We start from the raw sequence: 20,114 nt of genomic DNA, 5'->3' as shown, positions 1-20,114 counted from the left end.
CATTCTTTTCAAAGACAAAAACCGTAACTGATAAACGGGCGTCTGTTAAAATATCGATATCAATAATTTCTAAACAAATCCACCCACCCATCCCTAAGCTCGTGTGTAAACAAACATAATGATTTTAATGTGTATAAACCACGCCTAAAAGGGTCCAAAGCTTAACAAACCAGATCCACATATCATTTTAATTGATAAAAACAAATCCAAAAAGTAAATATACAAAGATATTTGCTAATTTTCGGTAAAAACAGTTACTAACCTATGAAAAGATATTTCGGGGTCTTTCTTGCGTGAATTCGATTTGCATCCTTTCACACAACACTGAGTCATTTTCGAAACTTAACATATACACTAATAAACACACTGAACAATTGAGAATATGATTATATTACTTTAAATTCAATATTTATGAAGATTTGTTTACATCGTCTGACACTACATGTACTTGCTGACTCGCCTGCAACAAATGGCGTTTCTGCCGCAAGGCGGTCCCAGTGTGTTGAAGTAAACGAAATAGTCCCATATGCGAAGAAAGCAATTATTTTTGTCTTTTTTTGTTGCGTTCCAAATAAGCTTTGAATAAAAGAGATAGACATATATATTGACAATTCTGCGTCGATTTCCCTGACATAAATATAACTTATTCATATAGCAAATTTTTGAGGCCTGTCCTCTTTATATTTAGTCATTGGTTAGCAGCCTTGCGGCGTTGTTTATGTGTAACGTTGGTATCAAATCTTTCCTAAACTGAGATCGTGTATTTGTGCGCGAGCTCAAAATCATTGTACGAAGTGCCGCCTCTTCTTACGTAGTATATTACTTACTCAATGGTAAGACTGCAAAAGTTAATGCCATTTATTCTTAATAAATGCAGTTGTGTACATTATACTATTTCCTCGGTGTTGTTTACTGCTTTGGTGAATGCAGAAGTTACTGGTTATAATTATATCTCTTAAAATACATGTAATCAAGGTAAACCATAAATATTATATGTTATAGACTATGGCTTTTCATTAAATTTTGTGCTAGCGTAATAATAAATATTTTTTTTCCTAATCTCTGTGTTAGGTCACCCATAAAATTAGAATATGATTCACTTTTTCTGTTTTGATTGGATACTGATAAAAATAAGTATGCCAAACACCAACGTTTATTCGTCATGTAATTGATTTAATAGTGGTGATCTTATCGTTGGAAAGTGATTTTTGTATTATAATAATGTTTTCCCATTTATCTGCAACACAATTTTATAACATAAACCACTACATGTTGATTAATTTTGTGAGCTTGTAATACTTTAGTGATTCACTAAATGGATGTTGTGCGCTGTTTATGCTACCATCGTGGCTAGACAAGGACTAATCAAAACATGTCCAATAAAATAATATAATTGTAGATTTTCTGTGTCTGTACTGAAAGCTGGAAGAAGAAAGGAATAGATAATATGTAATGTATATATAATGTTTAACAAAAACTGCTGGTTGTTTAAATTATTTTTTTTTTTCAGATTTTCTAATTCTTTTTTTTGTGACCATAACTAAATATGTTTGACTCTAAATTATTACTATTAATCAAGCATATATGTATATACATAATTGTTATGTAATCTATTTTAGTAGTTATCACATATTAGAGACAGCAGTTATTCCCTTTGTGTATTATCTATTTTGGATAGCCAGAAAAGTATTTATATGAAAATGCTTTATTATTATTATTATTATATACATCAGGCAGGCAGTTGAAACAACTGATAATGCCCGTATCTCGCTATTACTACAGGTTTTCATTTGCAGCTAAGTAATTGTCCAGTCGGTTCTTAAACTGGTATATGTTTCCGGCTGTAACCACATGTTCTGGGAGTTTATTCCACGCTCTGACCACTCTATTACTCAAGAAGTGCTTGTGTGGATTATTGTTTGAGAAGCTGGTACGCAACTTTAAAGAATGGCCTCTTAGATGGAAATTTTCGTCGCGTGCGAAGATTTTGTGTTCAAAACCTTGAATGTCGTAATGTCCAGTTAGGATCTTGTACGTTTCGATCAGATCTCCACGGTCCCTACGATCCTTTAGGTTAGTGAGGCTCAACACCTTTAGGCGTTCTTCGTAACTCCGTTGTTTCAAGATTCGTGGTATTTTTGTGAAATTGCGCTGTACCTTTTCCAGAAGTTCGATGTCCTTAACAAAATACGGGCTCCAGATTTGGAATGCATACTCCAGAATCGGTCTCACAAAGGTTTTGTGTATCCGAAGTACCATGTCGGGTGTGAGATTTCCAAAGGCTTTTCTGATTAGACAAATAAGGGTCTTAGCTTTCTTTGTAATTGATGTTATATGCTCTTCCCACTTAAGATCCTCCGATATTTTCACTCCCAGGTCCGTCTGCACTTTGGTCTCAATCAGTGGAGTGGAATACAACTTGTAAGTCAGACGAGGATTGCTTCTGCCTATATATAATACAGTGCATTTCGAGGCGTTAAGGTTTATAAGCCATTCCTTGGACCAGTTGGCTATTCTGTTTAGATCCTCTTGGAGGCGGTCATAGTCAATAAGTGGATTCCCAAATATTTTTGTGTCATCTGCAAAGGTACTGACATTACATTTTAAGTGTTGTGGAAGATCAAAGGTGTACAGTATATACAGCACTGGGCCCAGAACTGAACCCTGTGGCACGCCACTGTGTATTGCTCGGTGTTCAGACATTGTGTCACCCACTCTCACCCGCAGGGTTCTGTCTCGTAGGAATGCCTCAATCCATGTTAATAATTTCCCACGTATTCCCACAAACTCTAGTTTGTGTAGAAGTCTTCTAGTTGGGACCTTGTCAAAAGCTTTTTCGTAGTCTAGGTATATTACGTCGATGGGCTCTTTTTTATTGAAGTGTTTAGTCCAGGATGATAGGCATGCAAGCAAATTGGACACTGTGGAGCGATGCGGGCAGAAACCATGTTGTTGCTCAGGTATAATTTGGTGGTTGGCAAAGAAGTGTCTGATATGCTTAACTATAATTTTTTCCATTACTTTACATACCACACTAGTCAAGCTGATAAGTTTGCTTTGCTACTTTGCTTTATAAGTTTGGATTAAAGGGTAGGCACAGTTGGTGGGGAGGGGGGCAAGGCTGTGCGAGGCATGTGTACCTGTAATATATCAGAGTGGGCAGTATTAGTAATACAGATAAAAATGAATCATATTGCCAGAATAATCTACTAAATATAATTTGATAATATATGTTATCAAACATAGTTGTTGTTCAGTCAATAGTAATCTAGTATCATTTGTATCAGACTTGTCCTCTGATTTGGATAACAACGGCAGGTTGATGCGGTATACACTGACCAATAGTGTGTTTGATACTGTTAGGTACAGCATTCTAATAAAAAAACTGAATACTGTAGGAATTTTCAGGCAGAGAGATAGCAATAATTCGGTCTCTTATCCCCTTGGCCCATTGTAATCGCAGGTAAAAGAGTTACACCAACGTTTACAAACTTTAAACCACAAGAATGAATCATGCAAAATTAATTGAAATTAAACACAAAAATAAGCCAAATGTTTAACTTATAGCTTTCTTGCAGTCATTTTCGGTTTGTTTACAAACTAATTAACCTTAGGAGCGATGAGAAGTCAAAAAATAATAATTATAATCTGATGGCAAATTTTAAGAATTTTCCACCTCGCTGTGTTTTAATTCAAAGAACGCAAGTTTTTCACTTTACACCAACATATTCATAATTTTCATTAAAATTACGAAGCTGATTATTTTTAGCAAAAAAGTACAACTAATGAAAATAGTAACAACAAAAAAATCTCGAATAAGTCTTTTACCGTTTTAAAAAGGTAGGATTTAATTGTTCAAATTGAAAATTCTCCAAAATTCAGAAAAATATTCATAACTCGAAAACTATGAAAATACATGGGGATGATTCGGATAGCCCAAGGGGTGCTCTATCTCTGGACCTCCGCTTGACACTACTTTCTGGAACACCCTGTATAATTTGTAAATGCTGTGTGCACCTGTTATTGTCATATATATCAGCCACAATACCTTATAGCTTTGTTTGTATATAATTGCATGTATCAATATGTATGCTGTTGGTATGTATACCTTCATAATAATAAAAAATAAAAAAAAATCTATGTAAAATCAACTATACCTGTGATTATGTTAGTTAAATTTAATAAGGATATGTTCGTAACAATATACTTTCACAGATTTTGTCCTATAAAGTGGTAAGCAGAGCTGTACTTAGTTCAATTAAGTTATATCAAACACATACCCTTATAGTACCTATGCGGGCAGATTGCCATATCAGATGCCAACTTTAATCCTGGGCAATTTAAATACAAATTTTAGTTACCTGGTTGAGTCTTGAACCTGAAATTATTACAATCTACTTCTACAATCGAAGTATGCAACTAGTACATGAATCGAACATTGAGGAAATTATCTAATTTTTTTTTTCAGATCAACATGATTGTATTAACTGGGAATAGTCTAAATGAGAGACATCGGGAGCTGAACACCAAAGTGAATCAAGCAGTAACAAATGGTTTGTCGTTTGATGAATTCAAATTACAAAATGAGAAGACTGACATTGACAGACTGTTTAAAATAGACTTGGCAAACAAGAAAAAAGAATTAGACTACATTATCGAGACCCTCAAGTGCGGAGACAGCGTGTATATCACCAGAGCATTAAAATGTCAATGGCTTTATCAAGAAGAGTTTGCCCACATTGTCAATCCAGATTACCTGGAACAACACGTCTTCCCCGAAATGCCATTTAAGATGAGAAGGAAATTTTTAAAGCTGATATCTCAAAACATGAACAATAGTGATCGAGCAGCTCTGTTCTGCTCTTACTGTATAATAATGAAATTACCGGAAATAGCTCTCAAGTTTCTGTGGTATGCTCCAGAATCAAAGAAAGTAGAGGTGATTAAAGGCCACCATATATTTATCTCTGTCAAGGATATGGTAAACATTGTTGGTGATTCATTCACTTTAGCTACAACTGTGTTAGATGAAGTAAACGAATACGAAGTTTGTAATTTACTAAAACTGTTTAGGTACCTGTATTCTGTGTCTGATGTTAAATATCTGGATCTTGTTGAGAAATATATGTTTAAACATAAATTAACTTGGCCATGTAATGAATGTTTCGGATTGCGACTTTCTAAACATATAATGAAAAACCACAAAAACAGACTGTTTTGCCACACAAAATTGTACCTAAGTATGCTTAATGTAAAAATGCTAGTAAAATATAGTACAGGAGAAGATGTAAAAAAATATGTAACGAATATATCTTTTTTCACATTCTGGGACTTTTATAGGGAATATGAGTTTATACTAGAGGTGATTCCGCTAGAAACAAGGCTACACTACCTAAAAGAGGTTTTTACTAAGCACTACCCAGGACAAGAATTTGAAATGAGTATGGATTTTTATTACGCTGGTTTGTACAAACTAATGACAAATGCAGAGAGAGAAGCTTGGGCCCTGGAACATGTAGAGTCTGGTCTTGAGCATTTCGGTCATGGTCAAGATTTCAAATGGTACGAGTTTGTATCGTTCGAGAAAGGATTTGAGCCTCTCAAAAAATACATATTAGTTGCTGCTAATGCTGATATCAGGATCGATATTGTCAATGTGCTAGTCAGCAGCGCGCAGTCAGACCGCGAATTAGAAACGTTGTTTAATTATTACTATCAAAGATTTGTTAACGAAATGATAAGTAATAAGGAAAAGTTTATTGACCAAGTTTTAATTACCCATAGCTATCATAAATTCGATGAGAATTGCTGGCAAGCATTCAATAAAATTTTACACAGCATGGATGTTTACGACACTAAGAACACCTATAGCTGCAGAGCGGAATATAAGTTAGTCGCGATAGTTTATGCTATCATTCACAAAATAGAACTTCATGACGCTCTAAAGCAGCATATTGATGATGGATTGAATTTGTACTTATTTAAACAGCTAACTGACAAATTGATTGCAGAGAATGTTGAGATTGTCTATAATTACATAAATAATTACTATTTACAAAAAATAAATGAGTTCAATATTGAAAACTATGATGAAAACGTTAAATTTGGTGTTAGAAAATATATACACATTCTATTGGAACTAATGATTCGATATGAAAAGCCTAAAAAAGATATTCCAGATATAGTCATGAAATTTGTCGCACTAGACCGCGAGGAATACAAGGATAACGATTTATTAAGAGAAGAAGAAATCCCCCACACAGAATTTGACCTGATGAAAGATTTAAAAAAGGATGCTTCTACAGTAGTATCCAAAATAACATTACTCAACAAAAATCTTGAAAATAGAACGAGATTCAATCTTGCAAATCTGCTCAGGAAGATAAGAATTTACTTTTCTACTGATATAGCACAAACATTTTTGGAATTGTTTAATAAAATACTATCTTCAGATAATTATGTGAAGAAACTTATGATGCTGCTGTTTACGGATTATTTCATCTAGCAGAGTATGCAGATAGAGTTGGATTGGTTACCAAATATGTTCCAACTGAATCAAAAATAGACCATGTTGAGATTGAACGGAAAATATTGTACATTAGGAAAGCTATATGTAAATTTGTATGTTTGTCACGCCCTATCGTTCCTTTATCAGAAACACAGAGGTATATAGTTGGTGACTATTTAAAGTTCTGTTTACCAATGTTTCAATCATATGCAGCTAATTTGCAACCTGCTGTATTAAAGGAATTTGTCAAGTTCTTGCTAAACTCGCCAACGTCCATACAAAAACACGGCATACGCTTAGCGTTTAAGTGTTTCAGCATTCATGATTTAAAAATAACATTGCTGGGTATTTGGAAGAAAACAAAAAATGTATCATTAAGGTTGGTAATGTACAAGCAAATCTACCAAAAAATTGTAAATGATTTGCAAAACGAACTATATGAAACTCTCAAAGCGTTCACTCTGGATGTGCGTGAAGACGACGATGACGAACTGTTCACAGAAATGACCAAAATACAGCTTCCAAGTCATCTCTTAGGCGATCATATTTTATGTACATGGCAGGTATTGAATACTTTACCTGATAAAAAGATCATGATCACGCGCAAGACTGCCGTACTGAGGAACATGGTAGATCATCTTGAATTAATACAGGAAGATGTGGTTGAATCAATTGTATGCAAACATATTACAACCATGTTAAAAGAGGGACAAATGAAAGTCGAAGAGGAAATACACATGAAAGAATTCTTCAACGCTAAATGGAATCTGACTGCAACATATCTCATGTATCTACCGAGCCAGGAAGTTTTGAAAAGTAAATTGGAGATTGTCGAAACTTTAGTCAAAGAATCTATTAAGTTGTGGAAGTCTGAAAAAGTAAATAAGTATGTTTTTCGGGGATTTTTGGTTCGTTTTGTTGAGATCCTTGGGAACAAAATATGTTACAACGAGTTAAACTACTGCTTACACGGAGTTGTGTTACTAAAACAAGTATTGAAAGATATACTAGAAGCGGTGCCGCTAGTAGAGATATATGACACAATTTGGTATTTACGGTTGAGTATTATAGTCGCAAATACTATAGTTGATGCACGACGTACCTTGGCCGAACAAGACGATTCTAGTAACTTTGTGGCATTTGAACAGTACATTGATAACTTTGCTGAAGAATTCGCAAGATTATTTAATGAATTTGCTGGGGAAAATAAGTGTTACACATTAGCATTTAGGACAATTGCCAACATTTTGGAAACGTTTTCCCGCAATTTAATATCTCACGGGCCCTTCGAAGTGAATGCCAAAGAGGAGTATATATTTACTGCAATATGCTCCAGATTGGTCGAAATAGAAGAATATGAAACTTATAAATTCGCTTTAGAACTATTGCCAACTGGAGTAAAAGATTCGTGTACACATAACAAGATAATAGATAAAATAAAATCGTTCGACAACAACAACATCAGATACCATTGCTACAAGAAGTTTGAAGTTGATATTGATGAAATTACGATATTGGATTAAACTGCGTAACGAAATTAATTCCGAACTATACAATATACATATATTGGTTATACATACAGGGTAATTTTGACATTGCGTTACTAAGGAAAACCACATTCTTATCTACTTGGAAATAACACGGAATGAAATAAAAATTGTAAGTTTGGAACAAAATAAATATTGCTAAAAAGTAATTTTAATTTTACGCGTCCTAATGCCAGTACTACCTCTCTAAGAGAATTCGTCGTAGCGACTACATCATACTTTCAGTCAGAAATACACTAACGCACACGCCATATTCGTATTAAAACTACAAAATCATCAAAAATCTGAAATCTAAAACCAATGTTTTTGGTGAAAATATTCGTAATAAATTATTAATGGATGATTTTTGGCTCAATGTCAGAAAAGCTGAAGATGAGAATGAGTAAGTGGTTTCATTTAGTAACACAACACACGACCTTGTATAGTGTAGACCGTTTTGTAAACATTTTATATTTTAAATAAACTCTTCTGAAAGTAACTTGTTTTATCGTTTGTATTTTTTTTCGGATTTGCATAAAGATAATTAATTAACCGACTTCAAAAAAAAGAGGCGGTTATCAAATCGACGTGATTTTTTTTTGTTTGTTACCTCAGAACTCGGTCATTTATGAACTGATTTGGAAAAATCTTTTTTTATTCGAAAGAATATCTCTCTAGATTGATCCCATACATTTTTTTTCAATATAATTTCAGTAGTTTGGTTTGGTCTAAAAAAACTAGAATAATTATGTCGTCCAAGTAAACGAAATCGCGAATTTTGCTTTCTTGTGACATTTTTAGTGATGGTTTTGCGTTGGGTTTGGTTGAGTGCACTTGTCATATACTTATACAAATAGCATGACACCTTTTCCCCCTATCAGGGGTAGGCAGAGGCGTAAATTTTCGTCGTGATAGTCGTATTGCGTGCGAAATACATTAGTTGTGTTTTGGTTTAGTCTTCTTCTTACATACGTACGAATATATATAGAACTGACAAACCCGGCGAACTCCGTTTCGCCACCAGATGGCTTCGTTTTTTGTAACATTACGTTTGGGGATTAAATTTGTTTTATATTTGAAAATGAAAATTTTTATTTAATATCACAACAGTAATGAATTCATTTCGATTACAAAAATGAAGTGTAATTTAGTTGAACTTCTCTAAGTAAAAAATGAAAGTGAATCCAAAGTAAATACTGAATCGAAGCGTTATACGTGTCTGCAAATTATCCGTTTCATTGAAGTGCTCTTTGGTAAACCACATTTTTTGTTTTTTGGTCTGACGTTAACACAAACAAAGCGAATGGTTTCCCAACTCGTGAACACGCAACGTATAGCTGCCCATGTGAAAAACAATGATTTTCTAAATTTATCCCGCAAACACTAAGCGATTGGCCTTGCAACTTGTTAATTGTCATTGCGAACGCAAGGCGAACCGGAAATTGCAATCGTTTGAAGTCAAACGGAAGATCAGTCGGAATCATTGGTATTCGAGGAATACATACATCTTCACCTGCGTACTTTCCGTTAAAAATGGTTGCCTCAATCAAATTCGGCATAAGTCTTTTCACCGCAAGTCGAGTACCGTTGCAAAGTCGCGGTGGATTCAAATTACACAATATCATAATAACTGAACCAACTTTGAGTTGCAAGTTATATGGTGGAAATCCTGGTAACTCCAGAGAGTTCAAAAACTCCGTTGGATAAGTTGCTACATCATCGGGATTTGTTATGGAATCAACGGATTTGTATGTCACCAAATCGCCATCGATTTTTGATTGAATGGTGAAATTCAGTGCGTGTAGGTACATCATTATTCTTTGCGGCGAGAATTGCTCGTTGACTGAATTAACAAAAAAATTTAAAACCAGGGCAAAATGTATTGAGAATATTGGGCGATGTGATTGGAATCCTACACGTTATTCGTTCTTTGCATTTTGAGAAGAAATGCATAAACCACACGTTAAAAGTACCGCCAGTAAAGGATAACTGTTTTCCAACAATATTCCCGGCAAGTAAAATAGTCATGATTATTATACTTCACCTAATAGTAATATTACTTTAATATAAGTATTTCTACGAATAAAATTAGAATTGTTATTGCATAACCAATGAAACATAAAAGAAACAACATAAAGATGAAATGTAAGATAAGATATATTTTTAAAATTGGCGGTCTAATGTTACAAGCAACATTTGCATGCATGGAACTAGATAAATAATCATATTGTTGTTATTGAAAATAATTATTATAATTGATTATCTTAACCACCATCTTTACGCTCATTGATTTTAGTTTTACTGAGACATAGTTGTGTTTCTCGATCAAAGAGCATAATAACTAATTATAAAATAATATCAACCAAATAATTGCTGGCTATGCTATCTTATTACATTTATCATGTATTAAGTAAATATCCTAATCTGTAACTTTACTTTTTATCAAGGAATAGTGCAACATACAAATATACAAAATGAATCAAACACAACTGGATGTTTGTCACAACAAGTACTGCTTTCATTAACAATTGTTACTTTTAAATAAGTTTCAGTTTGGTAAGTTTATATTATGGTTTGTTATATTATGGTAGAACCTAACCCATTTTGTATTTGATCTTTTTTTGGGCTTGTTTATCTCTCTTTTAATTCTTCGATGTCGATACAAAATTTTCGGTACTAGCATATCACTATTGTAAGGGGCGGAGTCGGCGCCATTTTATGCATTCAAAGTGCCGCATGTCACGACACCATACCGGTCATCCTCTATACTCTTTTATCATCGGTGTGAACTATGAGGAGGACAAAACATTTTGCATAATGTTGTTTATGTCAGGGTTTCTAAGAATAATTATTTATCTTTATTACCGCCATATAGAGCTTAGTTTTGGTTGAGAAGACTTTAGGTATCATCTAGTACCAACATAACGAATCTAAAAATCTAAAAAGATGTTGGCGCTCATGATAGCTGACAAATGGCCGCCATTATTGAGTCTCTAACAAATTCCACGACTCGCTAGTCCTGGCACAGAAAGTTTGGCGGCAAATTAAAAAAAAATATATTTTATGACCCAATGTAAACATGAAATGACTAATATTTTTACTTAAGATTGTTAAAATAATTATTATACTTTAAATAATTTTGAATTAACTCATCTATTTATTCTTCACGGGATTGCAAAGCTTAGATTTTTTTGAATTTGCCAATTTATTTCTGTGACACGACTCGTATGACAGACTCTATTGTTGGACTTTATTTGTATATTCTTTATAATTGCGATTTTGTTCAATAATAACTTAAGTTTTCTTCCGAATGCGTTGAGTTGAGCCTGCTCCTCCGTTTCGTGTGTATTTTTCGTTATGGAATTTATATCGTGTTTGTTTGCGAAAAAGTGACTCTTATTATTCCCAGATATTGACTCCAATTGTGTTTAGGTACATTTGTGTATTTTATTTATTTTGTGTGTAACAATGGAGAAAAGAACTAGGTAATCAAAAAAGGCACTTGCGAAATCTATGAATTTGACTCTGGAATAATTGTAATCATCAATTGTTCGTTAGAAAAAGACCATACTGTTCAATTTCTATGTATTTTTTTTTAAATAAACAACGGAATATTGGACTGTAATGAATTTTTGAGTAAGAGACCTATAAAACACTATGTATAATTTATACATAAGAAAATAATAAAGCGGCGATAGCCTAGTCGGTTGTGAAACGGACTGCCGAGACGAATGTGCGCATGTTCAAATCCCAAGGGCACAAACCTCTGACTTTTATTATTATAACTTTTATTTAATTTTATTGTGTGTTTTGTAATAATCATTTGTTAAAAGAAATTATTAAAAATGGTGGACATTAATATTCTAAATTAAAAATAAAATCATTACATATATGTAGGGATGAGGGTCAAATAAAAATAATGGAAGCCACTGAAAGTCTTTGCTTTTGCCCCAATTAATTTTTAATTACACGGTTGCGCGCACGCCTGAGCGTCTGCCGTATCCACCATCGCACGCGAGGGAGAGGGAAAGCACTTTTTCCTTTCTCTTATGCACCGAAAATCGGATACGCTTGCAAAAACTTTTAATAATTATCTTGAAATACGATCAGATATTCCCCACATATATACCTGTGTAAGAGATATGGTCAGCAATTTTTATTGATATAAAATTATCTATATCATATTATCGATCGAATATCGAACGTCCCTAGATGAACCGATTTGTAGTAAGTTAACAGCTTTGCGGCGTTTTTATGTCTAACGTTGGTATAAAATCTTACCTAAACTGAGCTCTTGTATATGTGCGTGAGCTCAAAATCAATGTACTAAGTGCCGCCTCTTCTTACATAGTATATTACTTACTCTATGGCCATTTACTCATGTCAATTCCACAGTTGTGTACATTATACTATTTCCTCGAGTTGTGTACTGCTTTGGTGAATGCAGAAGTTGCCGGTTATAATTATTACTCATAAAATACATGTAATTAAGGTAAACCATTAATATTATATGTTATAGACTATGGTTTTTCATAAAATTTTGTGCTAGCGTAATAATAAATATTTCTTTTCCTAGTTTGTGTGTTAGGTCACCCATACATTTAGAGTATGAATCACTATTTTCGTTTCGATTAGATACCTACTTCTAAGTAAACCAAACACCTACGTTTATTCGTCATGGAATTGATTAAATAAAGCTTATGAAATAGTGGTGATCTTATCGCTGGAAAGTGATTTTGGTATTATTGTGATGTTTCCTACTTAACTGCAACACAATTTTATAGCATAAACCGCTACATTTTGATTAATTTTGTGAGCTTGTAACAGTTTAGGAATTCACTTAATAGTTGTGCGCCGTTCACGTGTGCATTGTCTCATAAGTTTGGATTAAAGGGTAGGCACAGTTGGTGGGGAGGGGGGCAAGGCTGTGCGAGGCATGTGTACCTGTAATATATCAGAGTGGGCAGTATTAGTAATACAGATAAAAATGAATCATATTGCCAGAATAATCTACTAAATATAATTTGATAATATATGTTATCAAACATAGTTGTTGTTCAGTCAATAGTAATCTAGTATCATTTGTATCAGACTTGTCCTCTTATTTGGATAACAACGGCAGGTTGATGCGGTATACACTGATCAGTAGTGCATTTGTTACTGTCAATCACTGTATTATAATAAAAAAAAATGAATACTGTAGGAATTTTCGGCCCCTTACTTAATTGGTTCAAAACTTATCTAGCCAATAGACCTCAAACAGAGGTTGTAAAAGAATATGAGTCTAACATCTATTTTTCTAACTATGGTGTTCCACAGGGTTCTGTTCTTGGGCCTAAGTTGGTCCTAATATTTATAGATGACATCATTACAGTAATTAAGCATTGTAAATGCTCATTGTTTGCCGACAATCTTAAAATCTATAAGACTATCAATACCTTATCTGATATATTGTTAATTCAAAAAGACATAGATGGCATCATTAAGTGGTGTACTGCTAACAAAATGAATGTTAATAGTTCCAAATGTTTTCATATAAAATTCACAGGAAAGATTCTAAACATTCTGTATATTATATTAACAATGCAGTTGTAACTGAAGTCAATGAAATACGCCATTTGGGTGTTATACTTGATAATAAATTGAGATTTACTACTCATATAGACAAAATAGTAAAACAATCTGCTCAAATACTAGGGTTCATAAGGAGAAAGACATTTCAATTTAGAAAACCAAACACAAAATCATTCTGTATAATGCTCTTGTAAGAAGTAATTTTGAATATTTGAATGTAGTATGGAATCCTATATACAGTGTCCATTCGCAAAGAATTGAAGGCATACAGCGTTCATTTACAAGGCACCTTGCATTTTTTTGTTCTTGTTTTTCCCATAGATCCACTTATTACAATAGACTTAAATATTTTGGCATGGATACATTACATAATTAGCGGTTATTAAGTGATTTGAAGTTTATACATACAATAATTCACAGCAAGATTGATATTTTACACAAAATTAGTTTTAATGTTCCACACAATATACCCAGGTTTCTCATGTTTAGAACTTTTCACATTCCATATTGCAATACTAATATTGGGGTAATTTCACCAATTGTCAGAACCACCTTGCGCATAAGGGCGTAAAAAATCTAGATATATTTCACGACAAATTAAATGCCTATAAGTAAATTGTCGAAACATATTCATAAATAAGATTTTTTTTTTATTTGTATTTTTTTCAGTATATTTTTCTTTACTATTATATGTTTTCTGTTTACACAATATGTTACATAATAGGGTATTTTAGTGTATGTGAGAAAAATTCCATAAATACATGAATAATATAGTTTAATCAAAAAGCAATCGGAAAATAATAGTTTCAGTTCATAAAATTATAAAATAATTTTTTACAATACAACCAATTTAAATTTTTTAATTCATTTCAAAGTTTTGACTTTTTTAATCTGTTTTACAAATATGCGAAACGAGTGCCGCCATGACATGACGTCATCAAGGCAGTAAACAACTTAAAGTGTCAATACGCGTTCACTATTTCTAATTTATTGAAATAGACAAATTTTTCGGACAATAAATTTGGATCTTTTCTCGTAAGTTGTAACCAAGTTTTCCTCATAATTATATCAGTTGACACTTGAATCCACATTTTTTTGGCGTTTTTACACTAGTATTCTAAATTCTTAAATTCAGAAACAACACACCAATGATAAGGATAGTAGCTCCTTTTAATTGTAATAATTTCCTCTTTCTCTATGCACAGCGTTGTTACTTGATGTTTACTGTCGAGATGACGTCAGCAACTTGGCTTCTAGCGTTTTCGTTTATTTACGCGGGAAAATTTAAAATGTAATATTTAAATGTATTTTAATGGCATTTATTGATTGAATACTTTTTTTTATAAAATTTCTAGTGGTATTTTATCACTAGAATTATTAATTTGAGACACTTTTCAAAAAAGAGTGTAATACCCTATTGGTAAATGCTGTGTGCACCTATTATTGGTACATATATCAGCCACAATACCTTATAGCTTTCTTTGTATATAATTGCATCTATCAATATCTAAGCTGTTGGGAAACCTTTAAATAAAAACAAAAAAACATTTTTCTGTGTAAAATCAACTATATCTGTGATTATGTTAGTTGAAATTTTATAAGGATATGTTCGTAACAATATACGATCACAGATTTTGTCTTTAAAGTGGTAAGAGGAGGTGTACCTAGTTCAATTAAAGTTAAGTCATATCGAGCACATGACCTTATAGAATGCAAGCAGATTACCATATTAGATGCCAACTTTAATCCTGGGCAATTTAAATACAAATTTTAGTGGCCTGGTTGATACTTGAACCTGAAATTGTTAGAATCTATTACTACAATCGAAGTATGCCGCTAGTAGTTGAATCAAACATTGATGAAATTATCTTTTTTTTTTCAGATCCATCAACATGATTATATTGACTGGGAACAGTCTAAATGAGAGACATCGGGAGCTGAACACCAAGGTGAATCAAGCAGTAACAAATGGTGTGTCGTTTGATGAATTCAAATTACAAAATGAGAAGACTGACATTGACAGACTGTTTAAAATAGACTTGGCAAACAAGAAAAAAGAATTAGACTACATTATCGAGACCCTCAAGTGCGGAGACAGCGTGTATATCACCAGAGCATTAAAATGTCAATGGCTTTATCAAGAAGAGTTTGCCCACATTGTCAATCCAGATTACCTGGAACAACATGTCTTCCCAGAAATGCCATTTAAGATGAGAAGGAAATTTTTAAAGCTGATATCTCAGCACATGACCAACAGTGATCGAGCAGCTCTGTTCTGCTCTTACTGTATAAAAATGAAATTACCGGAAATAGCTCTCAAGTTTCTGTGGTATGCTCCAGAATCAAAGAAAGTAGAGGTGATTAAAGACCACCATATATTTATCGCTGTCAAGGACATGGTAAACATTGTTGGTGATTCATTCACTGTAGCTAGAACTGTGTTAGATGAAGTAAACGAAAACGAAGTTTGTAATTTACTAAAACTGCTGAGCTACCTGTATTCTGTGTCGGATGTTAAATATCTGGATCTTGTTGAGAAATATATGTTTAAACATAAATTAACTTGGCCATGTAGTCAAAGGTTTGGATTACGACTTTCTAAACATATAATGAAAAACCACAGAAACAGGCTGTTTTGCCACACAAAATTGTACCTAAGTATGCTTAATAGAAAAATGCTAGTAAAATATAGTACCGCAGACGAAGTAAAAAAATATGTTACAAATATAATATCTTTTTACACATTCTGGGACTTTTATAGAGAATATGAGTTTATACTAGAGGTAATTCCGCTAGAAACAAGGCTACATTACCTAAAAGAGGTCTTTATTAAGCACCACCCGGAAAAAGAATTTGAAATGAGTATGGAGTTTTATTATGCTGGTTTGTACAAATTAATGACAAATGCAGAGAGAGAAGCTTGGGCCCTGGAACATGTAGAGTCTGGTCTTGAGCATTTTGGTCATGGTCAAGATTTCAAATGGTTCGAGTTTGTATCGTTTGACAAAGCATTTGAGCCTCTCAAAAAATACATATTAGTTGCTGCTAATGCTGATATCAGGATCGATATTGTCAATGTGCTAGTCAGCAGCGCACAGTCAGACCGCGAATTAGAAACGTTGTTTAATTATTACTATCAAAGATTTGTTAACGAAATGATACGTAATAAAGTTAAGTTTATTGAAAAAGTTTTAAGTACCCATAGCTACCATAAATTCGATGAGAATTGTTGGCAGGCATTCAATAAAATTTTACACAGCATGGATGTTTACGACAATAGGAATACCTATAGCTGCAAGGCAGAATATAAGTTAATCGCCATAGTTTATGCTATCGTTCATAAAATAGAACTACATAACGCTCTAAAGCAGCATATTGATGGAAGATTAAATTTAAATTTATTAAAACAGCAAACTGACAAATTGCCTTCAGAAAATGTTGAGATTATCTATAATTACATGAGTAATTACTATTTACAAAAAATAAATGAGTTCAACATTGAAAACTACGATGAAAACGTTAAATTGGGTGTTAGAAAATATATACACAGTCTATTGGAGCTAATGATTCAGTATGATAAGCCTAAAAAAGATATTCCAGATATAGTTATGGAATTTGTCGCACTAGACCGCGAGGAATACAAGGATAACAGTTTGTTAAAGGAAGAAGAAATTCCCCTCACACAATTTGTCCTGATGAAAGATTTAAAAAAGGATGCATCTATAGTAGTATCCAAAATTACATTACTCAATAAAAAACTTGAAAATAAAACAAGATTCAGTCTTGCTTATCTGTTAAGAAAATTAAAGATTTACTTTTCTACTGATATAGCACTAAACTTTGTAGAATTGTTTAATAAAATACTATCTTCAGATGAATTATGTGAAGAAATCTACGATGCTGCTGTTTACGGATTATTTCATCTAGCAGAGTACGCAGATAGAGTTGGATTGGTTACCAAGTATGTTCCAACTGAATCAAAAATTGACCACGTTGAGATTGAACGGAAAATATTGTACATCAGGAAAGCTATATGCAAATTTGTATGTTTGTCGCGCCCTATCGTTCCTTTATCAGAAACACAGAAGTATATAGTTGGTGACTATTTAAAGTTCTGTTTACCAATGTTTCAATCATATGCAGCTAATTTGCAACCTGCTGTGTTAAGAGAATTTGTCAAGTTCTTGCTAAACTCGCCAGCTTCCATACTAAAACACGGCATACGCTTGGCGTTCGAGTGTTTCAGCATTCATGATTTAAAAATAACAGTGACAAATATTTGGAAGAAAATGAAAAATGTGTCAATAAGGTTGGTAGTGTACAAAGAAATCCACCAAAAAATTGTAAATGACTTGCAAGAAGAACTATATGAAACTCTCAAAGCGTTCACTCTGGATGTGCGTGAAGACGACGACAATGAACTGTTCACAGAAATGACTAAAACACAGCTTCCAAGTCATCTCTTAGGCGATCATATTTTATGTACATGGCAGGTATTGAATACATTACCTGATATACATATCATGATTATCCGCAAGACTAGCGTACTGAGGAACATGGTAGATCATTTTGAATTAATGCAGCAAGATGCGGTTGAATCAATTGTATGCGAGCATATTACAACCATGTTTAACGAGGGACAAATGAAACGCTTAGATGAAACATACCTGAGAGATTTCTTCAACGCTAAATGGAATCTGACTGCAAGATATCTCATGTATCTACCGAGCCAGGAAGTTTTGAAACGTAAATTGGAGATTGTAGACACTTTAGTTAAAGAATCGACAAAGTCGTGGAGGTCTGAACAAGCAAATATGTATGTCTTCCGGGGATTTTTAGTTGGTTTTGTTGAGGTCCTTAGTAGTAAAATATTTTACAATGAGTCAACCTACTGCTTACACGGAATTGTGATATTAAAACAAGTTTTGAAAGATTTACTAGAAGCTGTGCCGCTACCAGAGATATATGACACAATTTGGTATTTACGGTTGACTATCATAGTCGCAAATACTATAGTTGATGCACGACGTACCTTGGCCGAACAAGACGATTCTAATAACTTAGTGGCATTTGAACAGTACATTGACAACTTTGCTAAAGAATTTGCAATATTATTTAATGAATTTGTGGAGGAAAACAACTGTTACACATTAGCGAATAGTATAATCATCGAGTTTTTGGAAACATTTGCCCGAAATTTAATATCTAACTGGCCCTTTAAAGTGAATGCCAAAGAGGAGTATGTATATACCGCAGTAAGCTCTAGATTGGTAGAAATAGAAAAATATGAAACTTATAAATTCGCTTTAGAAATATTGCCGACGGAAGCAGCAGATCCGTGTACACATAACAAGATAATAGATAAAATAAAATCCTTCGAAAACGACAATATCAGATACTATTACTACAAGAAGTTTGAAGATAACGAGGTTTTAATAGAATTTTGAACATATTACGAAATTTATTCTCTATTATAAATATATTGGTTGTAACATATAATGTTGACTGTATTATAAACATTTTATATTTTAAATAAGTAAACTATTCTGAAACAAACTTGTTTTATCGTTCGGTTTAGTTTTGGATTTGAGAAAGACAATTATTGAACGAAACGGAAACAATTCCTCGAAGAGGTTTTTGCAAACAGATGAGGAATGCAATTTACTATTAAAGCTCTTTGAACATCGTATTCTTAATTATTAATATCACACTAAAGTGTAACTAATTTAACAATGTATATAGTTCGAATATCAAGTCTAGCATAACTGTGTATGTATTTTTTAAAATTTTTATTAGATAAAAACTATGTTATGACGATGGCAATTGGTATGGCGTCTACCTTATGCACTCCTTCGTTTGCATAAGACGTCACAAAGCATTTTATGCATTGTTTTTTGTATTTATCCGGTCTCAGGGCCTGGGAGGAAGAAGGGATGGGATAGAGTGAAGGAACAGAAAAGGACAGCCTTGAAATATATTGTACTAGAACATTTATAAAGGACGCGTCATGAGCGTATCGCTGCAAAAGATAACTTTTTCATATATTCACTTTCAATGTACACTACAAGGCCGTTCTCTGACGTAGACGTGCGTCACGCAGTGTGCCTGTTCTGTGTAATTGTAGATGGGTAGTATATAATAAATATTTTTATGAGTTTCATGGTGTGGTTTTTAAATACACCGTGTTCGCACTATAGGTAATTGTAGGCTTGTGGGCTGTATGCGGTATATGTAGCGATCACCTAACAATACCCAACGTCACACGCGCCGGTCGGAGCGAGGCGCGTTGCCTCCGCCTCTTAGCGCGCGGCCGGCCAGCCGTCAGGAAGTTGGTCAGCTGACGCATGTGGCGCATTTATAACTCTCTAACGCCTATCACTAAGCCGATCATACTTTTTGTTACTTTGCTTTAGACTCTCTCTTTTTTTCTCTTCTCTCCTAGTGCGGGTTCTACTCTTGCGTTATTGTATTTTTTGGCACGGAATAAAACTCTCTTTTCATGTGGA

At 33.5% G+C, this 20,114-nt stretch overlaps 2 protein-coding genes across 5 annotated transcripts in view; both read left to right on the top strand.

Moving 5' to 3' along the window:
- LOC115449360 overlaps positions 1–8,540 on the top strand; it is a 22,223-nt gene extending 13,683 nt beyond the window's left edge. For all 3 annotated transcript variants that reach the window (XM_030177158.2, XM_030177159.2, XM_037444540.1), the window contains one exon: positions 4,469–8,540. In XM_030177158.2, coding sequence (XP_030033018.1) covers positions 4,475–6,505 — 2,031 coding nt within the window. In that variant the 5' untranslated portion in view covers positions 4,469–4,474 and the 3' untranslated portion in view covers positions 6,506–8,540. The remainder of the gene's footprint in view (positions 1–4,468) is intronic.
- Positions 925–20,114, top strand: LOC119188353. 2 transcript variants are annotated; one of them, XM_030177156.2, is made up of 2 exons: positions 925–975; positions 15,491–20,114. In XM_030177156.2, exon 2 carries the CDS (start codon positions 15,501–15,503, stop codon positions 19,053–19,055), a length of 3,555 nt encoding a protein of 1,184 aa, XP_030033016.1. In that variant the 5' UTR covers positions 925–975; positions 15,491–15,500; the 3' UTR covers positions 19,056–20,114. The 2 variants fall into 2 exon arrangements, with proteins under 2 accessions (XP_030033016.1, XP_030033014.1); XM_030177154.2 differs by lacking the exon at positions 925–975 and adding an exon at positions 12,399–12,526.

Source organism: Manduca sexta, chromosome 5, assembly GCF_014839805.1.
Source record: "Manduca sexta isolate Smith_Timp_Sample1 chromosome 5, JHU_Msex_v1.0, whole genome shotgun sequence".
Taxonomy (NCBI): Eukaryota; Metazoa; Arthropoda; class Insecta; order Lepidoptera; family Sphingidae; genus Manduca; species Manduca sexta.
Note: the sequence above shows the minus strand (reverse complement) of the source record. Positions and strands in the feature narration are given on the sequence as shown.